Source organism: Symphodus melops, assembly GCF_947650265.1.
Source record: "Symphodus melops genome assembly, chromosome: 1".
NCBI classification, from domain to species: domain Eukaryota; kingdom Metazoa; phylum Chordata; class Actinopteri; order Labriformes; family Labridae; genus Symphodus; species Symphodus melops.
Window position 1 is genome coordinate 20,316,926 of NC_136691.1, and position 22,395 is coordinate 20,339,320.

Here is a 22,395-nt window from a genome sequence, read left to right on the forward strand (position 1 = left end):
ACCAGTTAAAACTTTAAATGCCAGAACTCTAAATTAATAGAATGAAAACTAAAGTTAAGAATTGATTTCAGATTTATTTATTAAGAAGAAACACACAAGGTGTGATGTTCTTGGTTTTAGTGTCAGTTGGACAGAAATCTGGTCGTAAGTGTTAATATATTTTGTGCCTTTGGGGTTGCCGTAGGTGACTTAGTTCACAGAAGTTATACAACAAGAGAAGCCAACAATGTCTCCATATTTTCTTCTAGCCATACGGCTGAAACATTTGCCTGTGAGCGTTTCATGTTCAGATCTGCCATTGTTTCTTTTGAGTATGTTTCACAAGGTTACAATGTGAGATAACAATTGACACATTCGCGATGCTAACCGCTAGCGTTCCTATTCAAATTCTCATAGACGTTAGCATCAAGCTAGTGGACTTTTCGGTTGTTTAGCATATTATGAGATGAATAACTTATGTTTTGGTGTCTGTTTAGTTTTACATTGCTTCCTTTATTAAAGACTGGACAAAGAAACTTCAGCTTCTTTATTGGAGGAAAACTGTTAACAATCTGTCGAGCTGTGTATCAGGCTAAAGAAGTCACACACACGCAGGGGCAGAATCGACAGTGTAAATTAGTTGACAACAGCTCCTTGGTCAGTAGGGAGAAGCACTGCCAAAAACCGCGGCTTTGGCGATCACGTGATCGCGTTTTTTGAAATCGCGATTTCGATCAGAAAACGATAAATCGTTCAGCCTTACAAAGCAGCGACACGTGCAAGAGTCTCCACAATCTTTACACCTGTCCAATCACCTGCAAAACACAGCAAGCAAAAGGGCAATTTGTGGATCTGACCACGCACTTCATTTCTCTTTGTGTGGACTCTCAGAGTCTGTCAGGTCACAACAGGTGACATGACATCCGTCAAACAAAAACAAAACATCAAATACATTCAATCTGTGTGTGTGTGTGTGTGTGTGCGAGTGTGTGCGTGTGTCAATGAAGTTTCCTTTGTAAGCTCTAAAAGACGGAGGTACAAGTCCTTATATTTCAGCCACCAGGGTCGGGTGATGTCTAATGTTAATGCTGAGGGCGACCATGTTGAATGAACCAGCACTGATTTAAATGTTATGTTATGTTGTCATGGTGATAGAATGTCTGGGAAAAATAAAGGGATCAAAACTTCTTCTGGAACTTGTGAATTCAAAGCCATTTAGAATCTTATGAATACCAGCTCTGACCAGAAGCCTCTTCAGTTCACGGATCAAGCCTGAGACGAGCAGTTCACACAGTCATTCAGAGACAAACAGTTCACACAGTCATTCAGAGACGAACAGTTCACACAGTCATTCAGAGACAAACAGTTCACACAGTCATTCAGAGACGAACAGTTCACACAGTCATTCAGAGACAAACAGTTCACACAGTCATTCAGAGACGAACAGTTCACACACTCATTCAGAGACAAACAGTTCACACAGTCATTCAGAGACAAACAGTTCACACAGTCATTCAGAGACGAACAGTTCACACAGTCATTCAGAGACAAACAGTTCACACAGTCATTCAGAGACGAACAGTTCACACACTCATTCAGAGACAAACAGTTCACACAGTCATTCAGAGACAAACAGTTCACACACTCATTCAGAGACAAACAGTTCACACACTCATTCAGAGACAAACAGTTCACACACTCATTCAGAGACGAACAGTTCACACAGTCATTCAGAGACGAACAGTTCACAGAGTCATTCAGAGACGAACAGCTCACAGAGTCATTCTGAGAAACAACATTATCGAATAGACTCGTCATCAACTACACAAAGAGTAGTACATCCAAGACCCTGTTTCACCTACAAACAGTCATGCAGCACTACAGATCCCAGCGCAGGGAAGCTCAAACTTCCCGTCAAAGGAGGGAAGAAGAGAACTGGGAAAACGAGGGTGATCCCCATCCCCCATCAATTCTGGGAAAGCCAATGGACTCACAGATGGTTGCAGACCTGAGGATCGAATTGAATCGGGTGGAAACCAACCTGAAAAAGGAGAAGTCACGACGGCTTGAGTGTGAAAAACAGAACAGGACGCTGAGAGACCAAATGAAGCACCTGAAGCTGGAGGAGAAAGACTCAAGTGGCCCAAAGCTGCAAGAATCCTTCGGCAGCGGCATCAAGACCTCCACGCAAACTCTGACCTTAAACAACCAGCTGGAGGAAATGACCAGCAGGTGTCAGGAGCTGTCCTCCAAACTGGCAGCACAAGAGGCAACCAATGAGAACCTGCAGAAGGAGGTGAGGGACCTCTAGGTACAACAGGACACCCAGTGGTGGAGGGCTGAGATCCTCCAAATAGAACTGGAGGAGATCAGGCTTCAGCATGAGGAGAGTCTTGAGCGGTCCTCCAAACAAACAGACTGGCAGACGATCGCAGACCTGAAGATCGAACTGAATCGGATGGAAATCCATCTGAAAAGGGAGAAGGATCTGAACAGAGCCGGGTCAGGAAGAAACCTCCAGATCATCAAAGAGTTGGAGGAAAAGTTGAAGGTAGAAAAAGGTAACAGGCTGGAGTGCCAAAAAGAGAACAAGACTCTGAAAGATGAAATCGAGCACCTCAAGTTCGAAATAGACTTGCGTGATTACTTCGCTAAACCCAAGAAGGAGTCAAGTCGGGCGCTGCAGAAAAAGGCGGAAGAAAGGGAGGCCCAGTGGTTGAGGATTGAGAGCTTCCAGAAAGAACTGGAGGAGATCAAGCTTCAAGCTGAGAGTCTCGAGCTGTCTTCCAAACCGGCAGCAGAGGAGGACTCCCTGGTGCAGGAGACGGAGGGGATGAAGGAAGAGGTCCTGAGGGATGAGGTGTTGGAGAGCAGCTGCCTTGACCTGACCAGAACACAGGAGGAGACAAGTCAGGCGCTGCAGAAGAAGGTAGAAGACCTACCAAAACAAGAGGAGGCCCAACTGTTGAGGGCTGAGAGCCTCCAGAAGCAAGTGGAGGAGCTCAGTCTTCAACCTGAGGAGAGTCTGGAGCTGTGCGCTAAACCTGCAGCAGAGGAGAAAAAACAGTGTGAGCAGGAGAAGATCTCTACTTGGAGGAAGATCAAGAAGGCCTTCACTCCAAGTGCTCGCCGCCAATACAAGCATCAGAAAAAAACAGATGCTGCTCCGTATGTGACCACCTCAGCCTCTTCATCATCTCCCCAACCTCCAGCTGCCCCGACACACTGGCTGTAACAGGCCAAGCAGGCACAGTGGGGACATGTAGAGTCCTGACAGTCTGAAGCCGGCTGCTTTCTGCTTGCAGGACTTGACCTGTTCACTCTGGGTCTGCGTGGGTTTTTTTCTAATAAATCGGACTTAATTAAAGATTTTGCACAAATTTCAATACAAGTTTGATTAATATTTTTTGAAAAAAAGTGAAATAAGCATTCTTTCTATATTTTAACAGAGAAAGGTCTCTCAATGCATTTTGAATAAAACAAAGTACACAATGTGAACCACAAGGTTTTTATACTTCAGAAAACATCTTTGGAGGCTGAGCTTTGTTCAAATACTTCAAAAAAAACTGTGTGTGGATGGAGACATGAGCTAATCACACCTATTCAGTCCCATCGCAATATTTCACGCAAATTCAACCAATCCCCGTGATTTCTGGGCGACCTTGCAATTTTGTCCAATCACCTCAACTTTTCTGCAAATTTTAACAATCAAATATAATTTTCACCTATCAGATTAATCCCCCACGAAAACAGCTGACACTGCTCCGTCACTTTTTACTGCACGTTTAATATTTGAGATAATATTTTTAACCCAGCAGACACGGAGCGTGTGTGTGTGTGTGTGTGTGTGTGTGTGTGTGTGTGTGTGTGAGAGGGAGACGTCACTGAGTGAGGCAGATGAATATGCTTCACAAAGTAAATCGCTCTGCTCAGGTTAAAATATCACTCAATCACATCAAAGTGTGTTCAAGAAAATGATTGACATGAAAAAAAAAACGCAACTATTTTGCAATTTTTGCTTCCTGCCGCAATTTAATTGCAAAAACAGCTAAAAACATGGCAACATGCATTGCAATTTTTGGGAAGAGCTGCCACGAAATCAGCTATTTTAGGCCGCAACAATCCCCCAAAAAGTCCACGAAATCCTGAAGGGACTGATTGGTTAACTACATGAACTCATCTCCATTTAAGTCGAGTCTGCATTACCAATATGACGGCTGCCGTTGTTGAGATTCATAAATGCCTCTTGGGAAACATGAAGGAAATGGATGCAAAGTATTGAAAAGTAAAAGAAAATGAAAGTATTCTGTTTTATAAACGCTGTCCTGCTGAACTTTTGTGGAAGTAAACGATGAAACAGTTTCAGGTTGACTCTCTCAGGAGAACAACTGATAAACAGTGTGAATACAGGCACCATCTATTAATATAGACATTTCAGTCACACACTCACACACAGATAGTGTGACGTGTCCATTTATCTCTGTTCACTTCCACGAATCGTTTCATTTCCCAGCAGTGAGATGGGACGCCTAAACGCAGCACACACACACCTGAAACTCATCATGCAAACAGGTTGACATGGTGTGACACACACACACACACACACACACACACACACACACACACACACACACAAACACACACACACGTGTTTGTCAGTGAGGTGGTTGTGTGGTCTTTAGAGGGATGTATATACGGCAGGTCACCTCCACACCTGTTCAAACACCAAAGTGAACCTGCGTGACATCACTAGCAACATGCAACACTTAACACCTCAAATAGCACCAAATGAAGTGATTAACAGGAGAAGGCGTGTGTGTGTGTGTGTGTGTGTGTGCGTGTGTGTGTGTGTGTGTGAAAACAGGTGTTTGATGAGAGCATTATTAAAGGCTTTCACAAAGTGCAAAACTTTCACTAAATATTTCTGCTACAGAAACCGTTTGAGTTTTTCAAGCTAATTTTCTCATCTCACTCCTGTTTGTATTATATGAAGGCTTCAAGTCATGTAGAGCTAGGGGGCGTGGCCTCTTTGAGTGACAGGTGGGAGCTGCTAGGTGTCCCCTCAGCTAGTTCAGTCCCTGACCTTTGACCTCTGGGTGGTGTTTGTGCTGTTAGAGCCTTTTGGAGATAAGTTCCTGTAAATCTCAGACTAATAATAATCTGTCTGTGTGTGAGCTTTACTGGACTAACAGACCGTCCAACGAGCCGCAGCTCCAACCACACCTGGACCGTGAGCTCGCTCTCTGCTCGCTCTCTGCTCGCTGCTCGCTCTCTGCTTGTCATAGGTCGATTTGCATGGAGACAGGATTTGACAAGAAGTTATTAATTAATGAAGGAGACAAAAACAGACAATGATACAATAGATTCTGATAGTGTGTGTGTGTGTGTATGCGCGCGCGCCAACTTCAACAGAAGACAGACAGATGTTCTGTGCGTGGGTGTGTTCACGTGTGTTTATTAACATAGAAGCAGAGTGTGATTTTATACGTCTGTTTCAGCTCATTTACATCAACGCTGCAGTACACCAGACACACACACACACACACACACACACACACCTGCTAATAAAAGAGTTTCTCTTCATTTTTACTGTTTACTGTTTTAACAATAGAAATCGAACATGTCATTTATTTTTTCAATATATTTTAGATTTTCTTTAGAAATGAATGCACACAAAGTTATCGACTTCGTTATTTCTATTTCTACAGGAAACATATTTCAGCCTTTGGATGAAAACGTGCGTTTCAAACATCAACAACCGAGGAACTTCAGCTCATCTTGTCATCATTGAGTAAAACATGGGAGCTTAAGGATCCCACGAATATGATCGGCAGCACTCGAGGCCAGAGGGCTAAAGTCTATCAAGCTCGCCACACAGAGAGCTGAAGAGTCTTTAAGGCGGCTGTGGGGGTGCAGCTGTGATGGATCCTACGTGCACCAACGTACAAAGGCTTCAGTTCTCAAAGTTTAACTTCCTGTTTTGGAAATCTGAGTGGGGGCTCCATTCCCCACTCTCTCTCTTTTTCCTGATTTGTGACTCCTTCCACCTTCCAATTTCTTTTAAAAGACATAGAAAGGCCATAATGACACCTTGAAATGGGGGGAGGGGCTAATTTAAACGCTCCGTCACGCAAAGCAGTATGTGTGTATAAAATTCTTCCTTCCTTCAGTAAGCCTGTGATACTGTGGTCAGTATTAATGCATGCAGCGGCAGAGGTTGATGAGCTCTGTCCTCCGATATATGGTCTGTAGGATTATCTGAAGGGGACACAAGCTTTCATTTGACTCTGCTTTCGAAGATTAAGTTTGATCCTTTTATATTGTTTCCGTAGATTATAAGACCACCACAACACTAAAAGCATGACACCATTGGCCTCCTCCGTGTCTGCAGAGTAGCGGTCTCTGCACAGAGATCACAGGGTCTTTATAAACTTTTCAAAACCTGCATTAAAAACAATCACGATGGTTAAATTATACTGCAAATCTAAAACTGTATGAAAACTTGACATGCTACATAAACACACCATGAAAACCCCTTAGACCTAGTCATCACAACAAAAGAGACCGGACCTGAGTGGATCGGCTTCATCCCTGAAAGATGAGAAAAATAAAAAAACACTTTTTAGATTGCAATTCTGCAACATTACGTTTCACTATGCCTTCGTACTTACATACTGGATTGATGTTGGTGTCTTCGTTTGTGGGTTTAGTTTTACATTACATTTTACAGAAACATGAGCGGCAGGTAAACACACAGCAGGAGCCTCACATGGCTCCTACACCCAAAAGCCAAAGTCTAAAAACGTTTCCTCAATTGCCCACTTGAGGCTGGAAACAAAAGTGGAATAACTATTCAGCCAAAGTCTTGGACTTCCGATTCAAGGCGAAATATTTACGTCACTGCGACCTCCATCCATTCACTTATTTATTTCCACTTACCCAAGGTCGGGTTGGTTGGCAACTGGTAAAGTACCCAGACTATATCATTCTGGGTCTACCCTGGAGTCTCCTCCCAGTTGGGCGTTCCTGGAGGAAGTGTCCACTATGGGCATAAAAAGATGCCTGTACTGCCTCCAATTGTGAGCAGACCCGAGGATAGACCCAGAATGTGCTAGAGCAGCACTCTAACAACATGTTCCCAAAACACAACAAAATATGAATAATAATAATAAATTTAATTTGCAACTGTTATAAGTAAAAACAAAAAAAACATTATTCCAACACAAATGCAAGGATATGATCAGAAATTCTTATATGAATTTCATTTCATTTGAAAAAGCAAATAATAACAACAAACTGCACATGTGAAAAAAACTGCTAAACAGTCTATAGGTCCCACTTAATGTCATTCTAAAGAGACAATAGTTTAAAACAAAGGTGGTGGGTATATAGGAAGTCTATGTTTGTAATTATGGTAACGATAAAATGCTGAAAAAGAAAATGTTCCCCTTAATGTCCAATATCACTGAATTGGCTGGGATTCTACACATGAATCAAAAACTAGTACGTTACAAAATGAATAGCTCTGTGGCTTTTATATTTTGAGCTTTCCATCAAAGACTCAATGTGAATGTTAATGAGACGAGTGGTGCTGTTTATCACACATCAGTTTCTGAATGTCTGGCTCCAAAGAGGAGAGTTTCAGTCTCACACTAAGCTCACTGTTACATGTAGTTAAGAAGGGCAGACTCTGCAAGCTTTGGATGTTCAGGAGGGAGATGAGCCCAGCAGTCTGTTAAGGGCTCTTGTTTGAATGACATTTTGAGACCTCCATCTGATGCAATGTCCACAAGACTGTTGCCTTCTTGTATTGAGAGCCTGGTACAAGGCTCAATGATGTCGCCAAACAGAGTTCTGATCCACTCAAAGTCCACATCTAGCTCTGGAGTGTATTTCCCCGCTGCATGTGAAGGCCTTGTAGATGTTCCTTCATGGCTGTGACGGTGTCGTCACCCAGGGTCTCTTCAGTTTTGAGATGAAAGTCTGCCAGAGGGGGGAAACAGTCAATGTCATGGCGATCAATATGTGCACACCAGAGCTGTAATTTGGTGCGGGCCCCTTTCATTTTGTCCTGTACTGTGAAAACTGTGACCGCTTTTCCTTGCAGTGCTAAGTTGAGCGTATTGAGCGTGCTGAAATATCTGCAAGATAGGCTAATTTGGAGAGCCACATGAAGTCGACTATACAGTTCATCAGTTTGGTGCAGAAATAATTTGACTTCATTGCACAGTTTAAAGACACGGGACAGGACTTTGCCACTGGATAAACAGCGCTCTTCAGTGTGGAACAGAAGTTTAGTGTGCTCACTCCCCATTTCTTCACACAGGACTTTAAAAAGACACGAGTTGAGGGTCTTGCTTTTGATTGAGTTGACTCTTTTAACTGGATCGTCCAAAACAGTTTTAAGGCAACTTGGGATTTTATTTTCACTGCGAACTATTCTCTGTGAACGCAGCACACGCGTTACCAGGCCCTTGTGTTTGGCTGTCATCGCAGTTGCACCTTCAGCGCAAACTCCAGCACAACATTTCCAGTCAATGTTATTATGCACAATGAAGGCATTTAGTGCATCAAAGATTGCTTCTCCTGTGGTGTTCGTTGGAAGGGATTTACAGAAGAGAAAATCCTCGTGGATTTGAGCGCGCATGGATGTATCTCACTAAACACAGAAGATTTGTCAGTGGACTCGTCCAGCTGAAGAGAAAAGAAGGGACTCTGGTGTAATCGTGTGATCATTGAAGTTATGCATCGCTGGACAGTGTCATTGGACAGAGGTACTGTGTGCATGTCATCACTGGCTTTCTTCCCTAGAAATACGTTTGCCCTAACTTCTGCAGCAGGCTTAACTAGAGTCTCTCCAATTGAATTTCCCAATTGGTTTTCCCATTTTTGCAATGACAAGAGACACTTTGTATGAGGCCTCAGTAGCCATTGCATTTTCAGCGGGCGTAACAAACTGTGAGGTGTTTTTACTCATGTGTCGCTCAAGCTCCTCACATTTTCTCTCAAAAACTGAAACTCTGTATAGTCTTTGTGCTTTCACTCAAAGTGATGTTTGTGGTGCTGTCGTTTCATTGCTTCATTTGCTAATATTTCATGACACAAAACACAGTGAGGTCTTGGACCCTCAAGATCCCCAGTCCAAGAAAATCCAAACTTCATGTACTCATTGTATTATTTTCGCTTGACTTTCTCACATGGTTTTCCACAGTGCGCTTGCTCCGTGGTCTGCGGGAGTGTAGTGACCAGTGTCCGTGACGCGGCGTCTTCGGTGCCGGCTTCAGTGGGCCTTTGCGGTGCTGTCGTTTCATTGCTTTCAGGTGACGCTTGATCTTTTCTTTTGACTCCTCGTTGGTTTAGCCAACGATCCATTGCTACGTTAATAAAACAGAATGGCAAGAACTGTTATCGCTTGATGCTATTACTTAACTTATCGGTCAATGGCGGTATACACAAAATGTCGCATTTACGGAGTGCCAGACACAAAAACACCCTTAATGGGGGGGAGGGGGGGTCCTGCCTTTAATTGTTAATACAGTTTCACAAATGCTTTAAAATTCTACTCAGACACGTGCTGATTTTATAAACGCTTGCCTAGTGTAAGTCATCTTTTCGCGAACCACTAGGAGGCGATGGCGGACCACACTTTAAGAATTACTGTGCTTGAGGGATTATCCCGTCTGGCCTGGGAGTTCAAAGGAGGCTGGAAAACGATGCCAGGAAGTGGGAATGCTGGTTGACTTTCAGTACTTGGCCTGTTGCCACCCGACCTCGGATCAGTTATAGAAAATGAATGGATGGAAGTAAAAGCACAGATGCTATGATTGGATCGTTTTAAGACTTATTAGAGCCGTGCACTGTTATTGGATCATAACGTGTGTAACCATCAGGTGTGAACCTGAGGAAGGACCTGCTGAGTCCCAGAAGATGAAAGCGAGTTAAATAATGATCTTATATTTTCTACTGTAAGCTGCTCTGCCTTTCTCCTACACATCTGTCAACAGATGACTGACTTTAAATCTCCAAAGTTTTACTTTTTATCTCCATTCTTTACTTACACTGTATTTTCCTGTTGTTGTTGTTGTTGTTGTTGTTGTTGTTGTTGTTGTTGTTGTTGTTTTTGAGCTGACTGGAAAAATACAAATTCAAATTTTCTTTAGTTTTTTTTTTATTTTCATAATGAATAGTTATTTAAAGATGAATGAATCAATAAAACCTGACCTTGCTGGAATCGTTTTAACTGAACAAGTCTGTCACTTTTTGCACACATCACTATAAACCACTAGATGGCAGCAAAGGCTAAACCCTGTGCAGAAGATACTGTTGGATCGGTGACGCTGAGGGTGACGGACACAAAACATTTGAAATCCACCTGATAGGTGAGCACTTCAAACTGCTTTCTAATATTCTCAATAAAGGTATATTATATATATTTTTTTTACATTTGTACCGATGTCTGTAGAATTATTTAGTGAGCAGTAAATAAACAGCAGCGACTGAGTAATAGTTATCATAAAGTGTTAGCAACTGACACACACACATTCTCATACACACACTCAGTCACACTCATCTCTCTCTCTCATACAAATGCACACGCATGAATACATGCTGATACACACGCTAAGTCACACACACACGCACACACACACACGCTCACAGAAACACGCACACACACACACACACACACACACAAACACAAACACACACACAGGAGCAGAATTAATCTGGATTTGGTGGGTGGAAGATTGCTGCTGTTGATGGAGAGCCAACCTCATGACGTTACATAAAGCTTTCTCCCCCTCTCTCTCTTCATTAGAGGTTAATCTACACTCACATACACACAGACACACACACACGCACACACACACACACACAAACATGCTCCTGTTGGCTGAGCATATGGCCTAGACGTGTTCAAATCAAACCCTTCACTCTTCAGACTCTACACTCTCTTATTTTTATTTCATTTTCTCTTCTATGTTTAAAGACCTAACTGAGTTATTGTTTAAATACTGGCGTTACCAAGGCAACAACATTATGTCCAAACTTGAACCTGCCACCTCAGCTTTGGGCTCTGCTGAGAGCCCAAAGGCTGCTGCGTTCTGACCCGTTATCACAGACTAACAGACAGTTCGAGTTTCTCTTCACACTTTTAAAAGTTTGACAGAAAAGTAAAGTGAGCTGGCAGAACTTCACAGAGAGTCGTCTCATCTGTAAACGCAGTGCATCAAACTGAAGGACGAGCCAAAAAAACAAGTCAGATTAACATTAATAACACAGCTGTTCCCTTCAATTAATAACTGTTTGCTTCATTGCTTCAACTGCAGCAACTTGCTGAAAATCAACATGTACTTTTATATGTTCTAAAATTGATCTAGAACGCTTCCATGACCATCTTCTCAGATGACCTTCATGTTTAAATGAATGCTAGTAGCTGCAACAAAGGGGGAGATCGTTCTTCCATGGTCACAGTATTAGCATGCAGCAGTGAAACAGACTGACATGGCTCTGATGTGCAAACATCTGAACCACTGAAAGATTTCAAAACAGGGTTTCTCAACTGGTGGGTCATGGAGCGTTTACAGTGGAAACACTATAAAGCAAAAAACTATTTGTTCATTCTCTTTGTACTACCTGAGGTTCAAAACTGCACCCTTTTTTTTTTAGATTTTTATTTTTGTTCTTTTGTGCCTTTATTAGATAGAGATAGGTGAGGGGACAGAGTTGGAAATCAGGGAGAGAGAGAGGAGCGACGTGCGGGAAGGAGGCCACAGGCCAGACTCGAACCAGGGCCGCCCGTGTTGAGGACTATAGCCTCCATACATGGGTATGTGCGCGCTAACCAACCCAACTGCACACATTTTCATGAAAAAAAAATCTCATTGGTTTTAAAGAAGATCATAAATTCTGGCTGTGATACTCATGAAGGAGTTAGGGTTGGGTCAGGAGTCTAGGCCAGTTGAGAATCGGTAGATTAGAAGTTAGACACTTACATTTCAGCAACAAAATCAGCTGGATTTACTGTCTGTGAGTGACTCAGTGCAAAGCAGTGCAGATTTAACTCACCCTGTTTCTATTTCTCTCTGTCACCCTGCTTTCTTCATAGGACCATAGAAAACAGCAGCTGCTTTTTATTTTCACAGTTGGTTCTTCAGTTGTTTCTTTTTGGACGACCACTTCACCTTGGACTGCCAGTTGGTTCAGTTTTGAATACAATACAGTGGGAACGCTTTTTTTCATGGTATGAATTGTTGGTTCCAATCAAACACATTGTAACACACCAAAACAAACATGAAACTACTAACTGAGCTAATTATAGACAGCTAATTATAAAGACTTGTGGATCTGAATAAAATGACCAAGAGTCTTTTTCTGTCTAAAACTAATCAACTTCCTCTTTAACAAAAAGATCCGTCTTTAAGTATCCTTTCTGTAATGTCATCAGACTCGATAGCTCTGGTCTCTAACAGGCTCAATAAAAAACCAAACGGGACAAAAGCAACAACTTTTAGTTGTTATGTTTGAGTACATTTCCATCGAGGATCAGGCCGCAGCCATTACTGCCTATAGTGCTGCTGGCCAAAGCAATCTACGGGAGACAATCGATTTCTGCAACCCTTCCATCCCAAACATGTGGGTCTCTCTACTTTCTGATGCAGCCAAAACAATCATATGAAGGGAGAGACGCATTCTTGTCTTGATTTGTCTCAGTTGATTGTTTTTCTCGTGTGCACTTTTCTGCTCGAGCTCTCTCTGAAATTCAATTCTTGAACAGCCTGCCACCAACTCTCTCTCTCTCTTTTTTCCTCCTGACTCTAATTATTTTGTTCACAGCACCAATGAGATACGTGAATTCCTTTGGGTTATGTGTATGTGTGAACATGCCCGCTTGTCTGCCCTCCTTCACACATTAAACACAGAGCTAACACAGGGCCGTGCACGGCTGACGGGCAGGTTTCCAGTTGTTTCCAGCTATTTCACAGATATCTGTCCCTTCGTTCCTTTCAGCTCCAAACAGCCAAAGTAATAAAGAGATAAAGAAAACGGCTGATTGGGTGACGCCCTCGCAGGATTTGACACTTTACTGGTTTATGTTTTGATTCGTCTGCTATAATTTGACATTAATTTGGCGTGAAATGATGCTCAGACATGGTGACACACCGGATCAGAGGATAATTCCGGCTCGGAGCTCAGGACGCTGATGTGTCAGAGACGTTCAGTCATGTTATTTGACGGATTCAGAGAGAGTGAGCAGTGTAAAGTCAAAGCACTAAACTGCATGCTGTTTTGATATGAGATGATTCATTTACCTCTGCTGCAGGTCTTCACAGATGACGAGAGCGTTTAAAACTGGAGGTCATGTTCTGCCTTGATGACAGATCCTTCAGCTAGACGTCTCTGCTTGCATGCATTATCTTTTTATACACCATTATCATATTCCTTCAGAGCTTTCTATTAAACCTCCTGGTTGTCATCAGCAGATCGACACACTCCGGTCTCATTCTGAGGTGAGTTCATCACCTGAGGTGTCTCACGACAGATGAGCAAATCTGACAGTGAGGAGTGGACAAACAAGTCAACAAATGGAAGATTAGATAGAGGTACATAAAGCTGCAGGCCCGTCATATACTCCGGACAGTGGTGGACAAAGTACACATCTTCATGGCTTGAGTCAAAGTGTGAATCCTTCTTGCCAAATATGACTTCTATTTGAAAGTCTAATAGTACGTTTTGTTAAAGTTCTGCAGTACTTGCTTTTTAAAACTATGTAAAGTACTTTAAACAAAAAGATGCCGGCACATTGTTTGTTTGTTGACAATGCACGAGTGCAGTCAAGATACAAAGGTGTACATTCTGCTTCATAGTGTTTAAACTCTCATGATGCACATCGACAACCACAAAATCTCTGATGAGAAGGGAAAATGTCCGTCAGGTTTTACACAAAGAGAACACATTTACATTGTTTTAAACTGATGTTCGGTCAGTGAAGGCCTCTTGAATTGTAACATTGCACCATATTTTTTATTCCTGCTGCTGCTAAAGCTCCTTTTGCTTTACTTCTCTGCTGCACTGTTAGCACCCAGCAGAAAGATTTCAAAAGAAAAAGCCCCCTATCACAACCTTTCTATTCCACTCAATGAACTTCATGATTGCTCTACCTTTAACCAAGGAGATGTGTGATTTGTGTGAGGATTTCAACACCACTGGGACAAACCACATACAGAGCGAAACAACAACTTGTAGTTGACCTACTCCGATCAGGAACATGTTATTGAAAGGATTGATTGCAGCCATCACAGGCTGTTTCACTGCTGCTGGCTGAAACTCTTTATACATCGAGTGATTTAACAGAAGAGAAACCCAGATGTGTAACACAGCTGGATTTAATCTGTGTCACAAAAAATTTATGACTGCAGAAGAAACAAAGTTCCTCCTCTGTCTCCATCCTCAGCTGAATGGATGTTCGTCCTTCAGCAAACACACAGTAAAGGGGATAAAGGGAAAGTGTGGCCTGTATGACATGTTCATGACTCATGTGTGTTTTTAACGCCAAAGGCAGCACACGGGCTCACATGCAGAAGAAGTGCATCACTCTTGATGTGGTGGGACATGAGTCAGTGGCCGAGCTTCCTTGTGTTGCTTCTGGAAATGATCTGCAGATCTGATGTTGATTGTGTACAGTGGTTGGTTTGAAATGATGATGTAGGTTAATATTGTGTAACAGCGATATGCCGCTTGTTGAATACAATAAGATGTAACCGCAGATGATGAATGAACCTCTGCGCCAAGGGAAGGTTTCCTTTACTGTCGTCCTCATACACAAGCAGACTGTTCTTTTTTTAAATGTAGATTCCTTAAACATTCAGATGAAACAAAGAGGGAATCATGGGGTGTTGCGTCTCTTCACCTGCTGCTCGTCTTTGTACAACACAGATTTGGATGCACCTTTGGACTGCTTGAACCTAAACGTGGACAGGATGATTACAACAAACGGAAATCTATTTGAATATTTAAAGAAAGTAAATAAATTCCCCTTGAAAGGACTCAGTATCATACATCTAGTCCCATTGGTTGTTGTTCTTGACAATGTTTATTACTACTCCATACTGATTCTAGTTACTAACAACATATTTGAAACCTCACAGCTCATTATTTAGCTGTGATGTATTAATACTCTTGCACGGACTTGCTCCTCCTCCTTTGAGGGACTTTATAAAGCTGAAGTCTTCCAGTGGGATCGGCACCAGGGCCACAGCCCGAGGAGACTGTGAGGTCCCACGGAGACGCACGACCTTCGGACAAACTGGTCTGTCAGTCACAGGAACTAAATATTGTAAAATTCTCCCACTTACAATAAGAGACTCACAAACATCAAACAACCTTCAAAACACACCTTAAACAGAAGATAAAATAAAACCAAGTCTGTGACCACTTTTAACCTTTCCCCTCTATTGTTGTCTTGTGCCTTTGTGTTGTATTTGTAATGTGTCTTTCTCTGTTACCTGCCTAGAGACAACGGATAATATGGCTGTAATTGTTCCAGCTGTTCATTAATATGCATTGTCCCTAACAAATAAATAAATAAATAAAAGGCACATAAAGACTGGAGTCCAACTGTTACTGTCAGAGTTTCTGAAACTAAATGAAGTCTGTGAGCATTGACTGTGTTTCCTCTTATAATTATTATATCTTGTTCTTGGACTTTTCCCCTTGCATAGCTTCATAATGTCTGTATTAATAGAATATCATTGTCTCTGCATTTCTTTCAGTCTAATGTTTCTGTTTTGATTCTGAAAGTCAAGTCAGAGCCTGCGGTCTTAAATTCAACTATACATGCATGGCATCTATGAATGTTAATTTCCTGTGTTATATAAATGAATAAAAGTAGTGCAGAAAGCCTGGCGGTCGGGTCACGCACCATGTGTGGGGGCTTTGATCCTCCGGGGGTGGGGGCATCCTGGGTTCAGGTCTGGCCTGCGGCTCCTTTCCCCTCTCTCTCATCCTGCTCTGTCGTGTGTTTTGTCAAATAGGGACAAAAAGCCTGTCGTGAATAAATAAATAAAGGCACAAAATGAATAAAAAACTGGATATTGTTATTTTGTTGAAGGAAGATAAGTTTGATATGGTTTGTGTTATTCTTAAACATGTACATATTAATTAATGACTTCATTCACACAATAGATCCAAATACAACTAAAACGCTGTTGGACCATGTAACACTGAAGCAGCAAAGTGCAGAATTCTGCAGTTCGTCGAGTGTCTGCTGGTGTCTGGCTCCAGAAACACCAGAAGTGTCAAACACACAACTGGCAAAAAAAGCATTTTTACAGCATGAATTAACATTTTTGAAGTCTGTTACAAAAAACAAAAACTGGTCTTATTAATTATTGTTATCACTGGCACACACTGTACTGTGTGTGTGTGTGTGTGTGTGTGTGTGTGTGTGTGTGTGTGTGTGTGTGAGGGATGTCTTTTTTCAAACAGCTCTGTTTTGATTTTGAGAACAATACTTTTTATCCATAATCAGGTGCGTAGCTGACATGACTGACAGGTGAACACAATGTAATGGTTTGTCAAGAAGCTTAAAACTCAGGTTTGGCTTTAAGCTTGACTGAAACTAGACTGAGACAGGATTTCCAGCATGGATTAGTTTTCACAAAATGTGAAAAAAAATAATAAATAAATAAATACCAAAAACACATTTTATGAAAGTCAAAAACATTTTGTGCCAAGAAAACGTCAACAACAGCCACATGTGTTTCTGTGTTTAGGGAAAGTTATCTTGTTAAGTGAAATGTTTTTGCAGTTGACCTTCAGGTCACTGTGTGTTTGAAAAAAGGACTAAATATGTTTCGGAAACATTTAGGGTTTTTTTTTTTCAGGTGGTCGAAACACTGTTAACGTTTTCAGGTTAAATTTTCCGATCAGTGTAAACCCCATGAACCTTCATAAAGCATCAGCATGATCAGTATGAAATCTCTCTATCGTAACCTTTTTTTAAAGAGTCCCAGATTTGTGTTTAACACTGATGGGATTGGAGAGAGGGGTCAGCAGAATATGCTCACAAAAGATCTGTCATTTTATTTTGTCACTCTTGAGCTGACAGCAGTCAGATTAGTTTGTAAGCCTTTACATTATTTCTATCTGTTTACTTATTTATGCTGTTATTTTTCAGCCCCTAAATCTAAAGTATGCAAATAGTCTGCTGAACCCAAACATATACAAAATACTATATACATACAAATATTTTATATACAGAATAAAATACATATTTAAGGAGAGTAGGCTGTCCTTTCTTAATAAAATAAAATACCTTTAAGTTTAAAAAAGTGAACTGCTGTCATTTCCTCCGCAGAAGAAGAAGGCAGCCAGTCGTCACTCACTTCCTGTTTACGTTTCAACAGATGACGTCACGCTAACAGTTTGAGACGAGAAAACAGAAAGTAACTCGAGAAACAGCTCGTTAATGTTCAGGTGACGGGTGGATTTTGGTGTTGACCTGAGCCCTCTACTCACGGAAACACGCGGAAGAGTGAACGAGCCGCAGATTGAGCAGTTTTTCCTCCATGATTGAATACCGAGGAGAGTTAGCCGGGCTGCTAAGTGTAGCTAGTGTTAAGTAGGTGAGAAGCTTGCTAACGAGTTAGCATTGATACTAAACTGCAGTTTATCTTGAAAACAAGCTGTCAACCTGTGACAGGATGGAGAGTAAATACAACCTGAAGAGTCCGGGTAAGACCCCTGTTCATCTGTCTATCTGTGCTGTAACGTGTCTTTATATGACACTCTCTTTAATGTTTATATTTTGGGTGGTTGCCTGAAAGGCAAACCACACTACTACTATTGCTAATTTATAATAATCCTCTTTATTTCTTCAGGCTGCTCCGTTCACTACATGAGCTGATGGTTTATGTTAAATGTGCTGTTTACACAACATGCTGTGTGTTACATGTTTTAATATAGAGGACATGAAGCTGCCTTCATGATACTTTCAGTGACTGTAGATCTGTCCCTGTTCTTAAAGAGTGAGAGGTGTCAGTGTGTGATTAGGACACGTCTATCTTTGATATAAGACCTGTGTTTGACCGTCATGTGTTTACAAACAGGACAGGTTTGAACATCACAGACAGACAGACAGATAGATGTACGTGGCGTTACACTGGCAGGAAATGAAACACAATGTCAGTAACAAAACAATATAACATAGAATACCAAGTGGAAAAAAACAAAAATGTACAAAATAGCTAATAATAATACAAACACCAGGATTCAACTAGTCAAAAAGTGAGCAAAACTTAAAAACAGCCAGCATAACAATGTGCAGCTTTTTGTATTTCTATATTGTTTCTATTTTTATTTAATATTTGAACGTTTTATTTCACACGCGGGTTGGTAATGTCATTTTTCATCTTGGCATTGTGTAGCTGGCTTTGAATAAACATGTCTGTGAGACATGTGACATGGAGCTAGCTTTGTTTTTGTTAGTTCTGTGTCGATCAAATATGAAGAGATATGTGTTTCCATTCAGATATAAAATGTCAAGGTCCATGTCTCCCAGCTCCAGTTAGTACTTTCTTGGTTTTTCTAAGCAGGTAAACTTCTTCACACAAACTTTAACAGGTGAAACTCAGAAGATTTTCTCACGGCGACAATAACAAAACTTCTGTACATGTTTAATTCTATCGATCACAGAAATGTGAAACATTTTCAGGGAGTCGCTCACAGACGATCCTTCTCCCGCTCCGCTCATCATTCTGTAACGCACAGTGAGTTCACACTGTGAGTGTGTGCAGAGGGGAAAAGACAAGAAAAAAAACAAAACGTTGTTAGAGCGCTGCTGCGGACCTGCAGTCTCCAGCAGGTCCGAGCACGATGAGAGAAATGAGAGGATGATGTGTTCACATCTGCAGACGGCAGGATCTTCACTGAAGGAACTGAAAACACGAGGACACGCTGAGTTCACGCCACGTATCACAAAGTACCTCAGTGTTTACTCTGTTGGTACGCAACCACACACACACACACACACACACACACACACACACACACACAGGTGTTCAGTGCCCAAAGGCACACATGATTTGTTTGTTCAGAGTTGGAAGGTTTCAGTTTCAACGTTCAGAGTGTCAGAATGAGTGAAGCTCGTCTTACGTGGTGAACTTCTGTCTCTCTGACTGGAGAACAAAGACAAACAGAAGAATCTGTGTTTAGCCTGTGAAAGAATAAATCATTACATCTCCGTTTACCAAAGTGTAACAACCTGCTATTTAGACAACCCTGATACACACAATGTAAATGTGACATTTAGGAGGCTGATCTTCGTAGCCAATTATTCTTGATTAATTAATAAATATTTCATCCAAATGGAAACTTAATTATACCCCCAGTGTGGCTTCTTTAAACAGCTTGCCTCTAAACGTTTTACATCCAAAGACAAAAAAGGAAAATCCAAATGCTTTTGTGAATCTGACAAAATGGTTGAAAAGTGAAGAAGTTTCCGGTTGTTTCCTTCAGATTACTCGGCTCATCGTTAGAGAGGCAGAGGCCTGATGTTGTTTCAGACTGATATTAGTGTGTGTCGGTCACTGCAGCTCTCAGACACTAGAAACACGAGGAGAGTCATCGTTTGAATCAGCCGTCACTAACAAGAGTAAAGGTTGTAGTTAGAGTGTGTGGACTTGTTTAACTCTGTGTGCTCATGGCCTGGTGGTGGATTTAGATGATTTGTGATCTTCACTACAGATTGATCTTTGATACCAAAGTCGATTCAAGCTGTTTGATATTTCCCATCTTTATTTTCGACAGTTTTTATTTTGACATAAAAACCAAAGCCTGAACATGCCCCTTAATGACCCCTCCTGTCTCATAGTGGTACAGTATGGTACTGTGCGTTTGGTCAGCAGATGTACCTTGAAGTTGTAGCATCTTGTCTGTGAATGTGATTCCCTGACTGAACGCAAACTGACGCTGCGTCCTCGAGGCTGTTTGTGGCCTCTTAACTCCCTGTGCTCGTCCCTGAATGCACAGCGGTGCGTGCCGAGTATTTGACGTTTAAATGGCTGCAGCCGGTCTGAAATATATCCATCATTACTCACTGCTGTCATTGCTGTCCCTCATCATAAAACAATTATTCTGCTTATGAAAAAAAAAAATGTCATCAAAGTGTTCCTGGAGTCAAACGCCTCCTCCTTTTGTCGGAGCTTTAGTGAAACCTGACGAAGCTCCAGGCGAAACAATAAGCTGTGGTAAAGTTATTTTCAGTGGCGTGTTCAGGCTGTGCACGGGGCACCCTGTCACCCTCTTAGACATTTAGATGACTCCTCAGACGCTGTGATGAATGCAAAACAAAAAAAGAAAAAATACTCAAACCCATGAAGCTTGAAGGAGCAGATGTCTGACATTTCTCCTCTGACACTTCTGTGATTAAACAGATAGCTGATACGGGCTCTGACTTTGCCTGTCTAACGTCTCTCTCACACTCCACATTGATTTTTATCATTTCATTTTATAAGCCATGAAAACACTTTTCGCTGGCCGGCGGGTTTTTTTTTGGCGTCCTCGTCGATACTTCATTTGAGGCCGTATGTTTCTGTTTAAAATAAATAAATAAAAAAAGTCCCTGAAGCTATCAGGGGGTAAAATAGTGACAGACTTGTGTTCTATAGCTGTTATTAAATAGAGGGATTATCTCCGTGCTCGTCGTCCTGGATTTACCTCTCAGCTGGATGTTTTGGAAGCTGCAGCAAACGGGAGAGTCAGAGTTTGAAGAAGTCTCTTCTCTCCTCGGCGCTCCTTCACATCTTTGGAGTCAGCTTGTGATTACGCAACAGAGCCTTGTTTCTCCCCTCTGGACGCGCTATGAATCATTCCCAGTGGCCAACACACCAAATATGTGTTACATAAGATGATTTTGCATACGAGGATTATCAGCGTCTCGCCTTGAGCCAGTGACCGGACTTCTGCTCACCCAACACACGCCAGAGGGACTCGTGTGGGAGAGGGCTTTTCCTTGTCATCTCTGCTCACTGTCACCGGAGGGAAGAGCCTAAAAATGGGCACAGGAAGTGAAAACAGCAGCAGGAGGGGATACGGAGCAGGGGAGCGCTGGCGGCGCATCAGGCACTGCAGGGTAACGCCGCGCGCAGAGGACGCTGCTGGGGTCTGTTTCCCCGCCATCTCCTCTCGCGCTCTACGTCTGCCGAGAACGCAGGAAGGAAGCAGCGTGTCGTACAAGTAGTGAGGCTGAAAGCGAAGGTGGTGACAGCGTGTCCCACAGGGAGAGAGCTGACGTTTGTGCGGCGTGCGACTGGCTGGTTCAGTAACTCTCTCGTCACATGAAGTAGTTTGAAAACACTGGAGAAATATATTTGTGCTTCCACTGAAGAAGCTGAAAGAATTACACAGATTTATTTTGGGCTTTAATGTAAAGCCACAACACAGTGTCACTTTTACTAGCTTCAAATTCCAGATCACAAACCAGGAATTTGGACGTATGGATCAATTTTTTTCCGAATTTGGCGCGAAAACGTCCAAACGAGCCGACAAAAAAAATGATTTTTGACTGAACTTAAGAATCTTGAACTGAGAGTGTTTCATACTAAGGTTTACTGCACAAACACGCTGAGGGGACAAAAACAAACATCCTTCTTCTCTGAAACAGAAAATCTGACTGTCTCTACCTAGAAGTTTTTTTTGTGTTCATTGAGGAGCGTTTACAGCAGCAGTTTGTCTTCTGAAGAAAAGGCCCGGAGTCGTTTTTCCGAGCGCTCCGCTGTTTTTTTAGCTGCTCTGAGTGCTTAACAATAATAATAATAATAATAACAATAATAATAATAATAGTAATAAAAATAATGATAACAATAATAATGATAATATTACAAATATTGATGATAAGAATGAAAATAAAAATAATGATGATAATAATAATAATAATAATAATGATAATAATACTAATAAAACTAATGATAATAATGGTAATATAAATAATGATGATAATGATAATAATAATGATGATAATAATACCAATAAAACTAATGATAATAATAATAAAAATAATAATGTTAATAATACTAATAAAACTAATGATAATAATAATGATAATAATAATGATAATACAAATGATGATAATGATAATAATATAACAATAATAATTATTATTATAATAATAATTATTATTATAATAATAATAATATTAATAGTACATTTGTTTTATATGGCGCTTTTCTAAATCCCCAAAGACGCCTCAGTTAAAACTTCTTTACCACGGATCGTGTCTTGTGCTCTCTGCTCCGTGTCTCATAAGGAAATAAATGATCTCAAATAATAAAACCCTGCAGTAAAAAGTGACAGAGCAGGTTCTGTTATACAGACTGTTGTCATGGAGACGGGACAGATGTGCAGCGCGTCTCTTCTCAA

General features: G+C 41.4%; 1 protein-coding gene across 1 annotated transcript in view; it reads left to right on the forward strand.

The window, feature by feature from the left end:
* Positions 1–17,340: 17,340 nt before the first annotated feature.
* Positions 17,341–22,395, forward strand: part of ube2j1 (ubiquitin-conjugating enzyme E2, J1) — a 46,493-nt gene continuing 41,438 nt past the window's right edge. Inside the window, exon 1 of the mRNA XM_079340110.1 lies at positions 17,341–17,712. Coding sequence (XP_079196236.1) covers positions 17,682–17,712 — 31 coding nt within the window. The 5' untranslated portion in view covers positions 17,341–17,681. The remainder of the gene's footprint in view (positions 17,713–22,395) is intronic.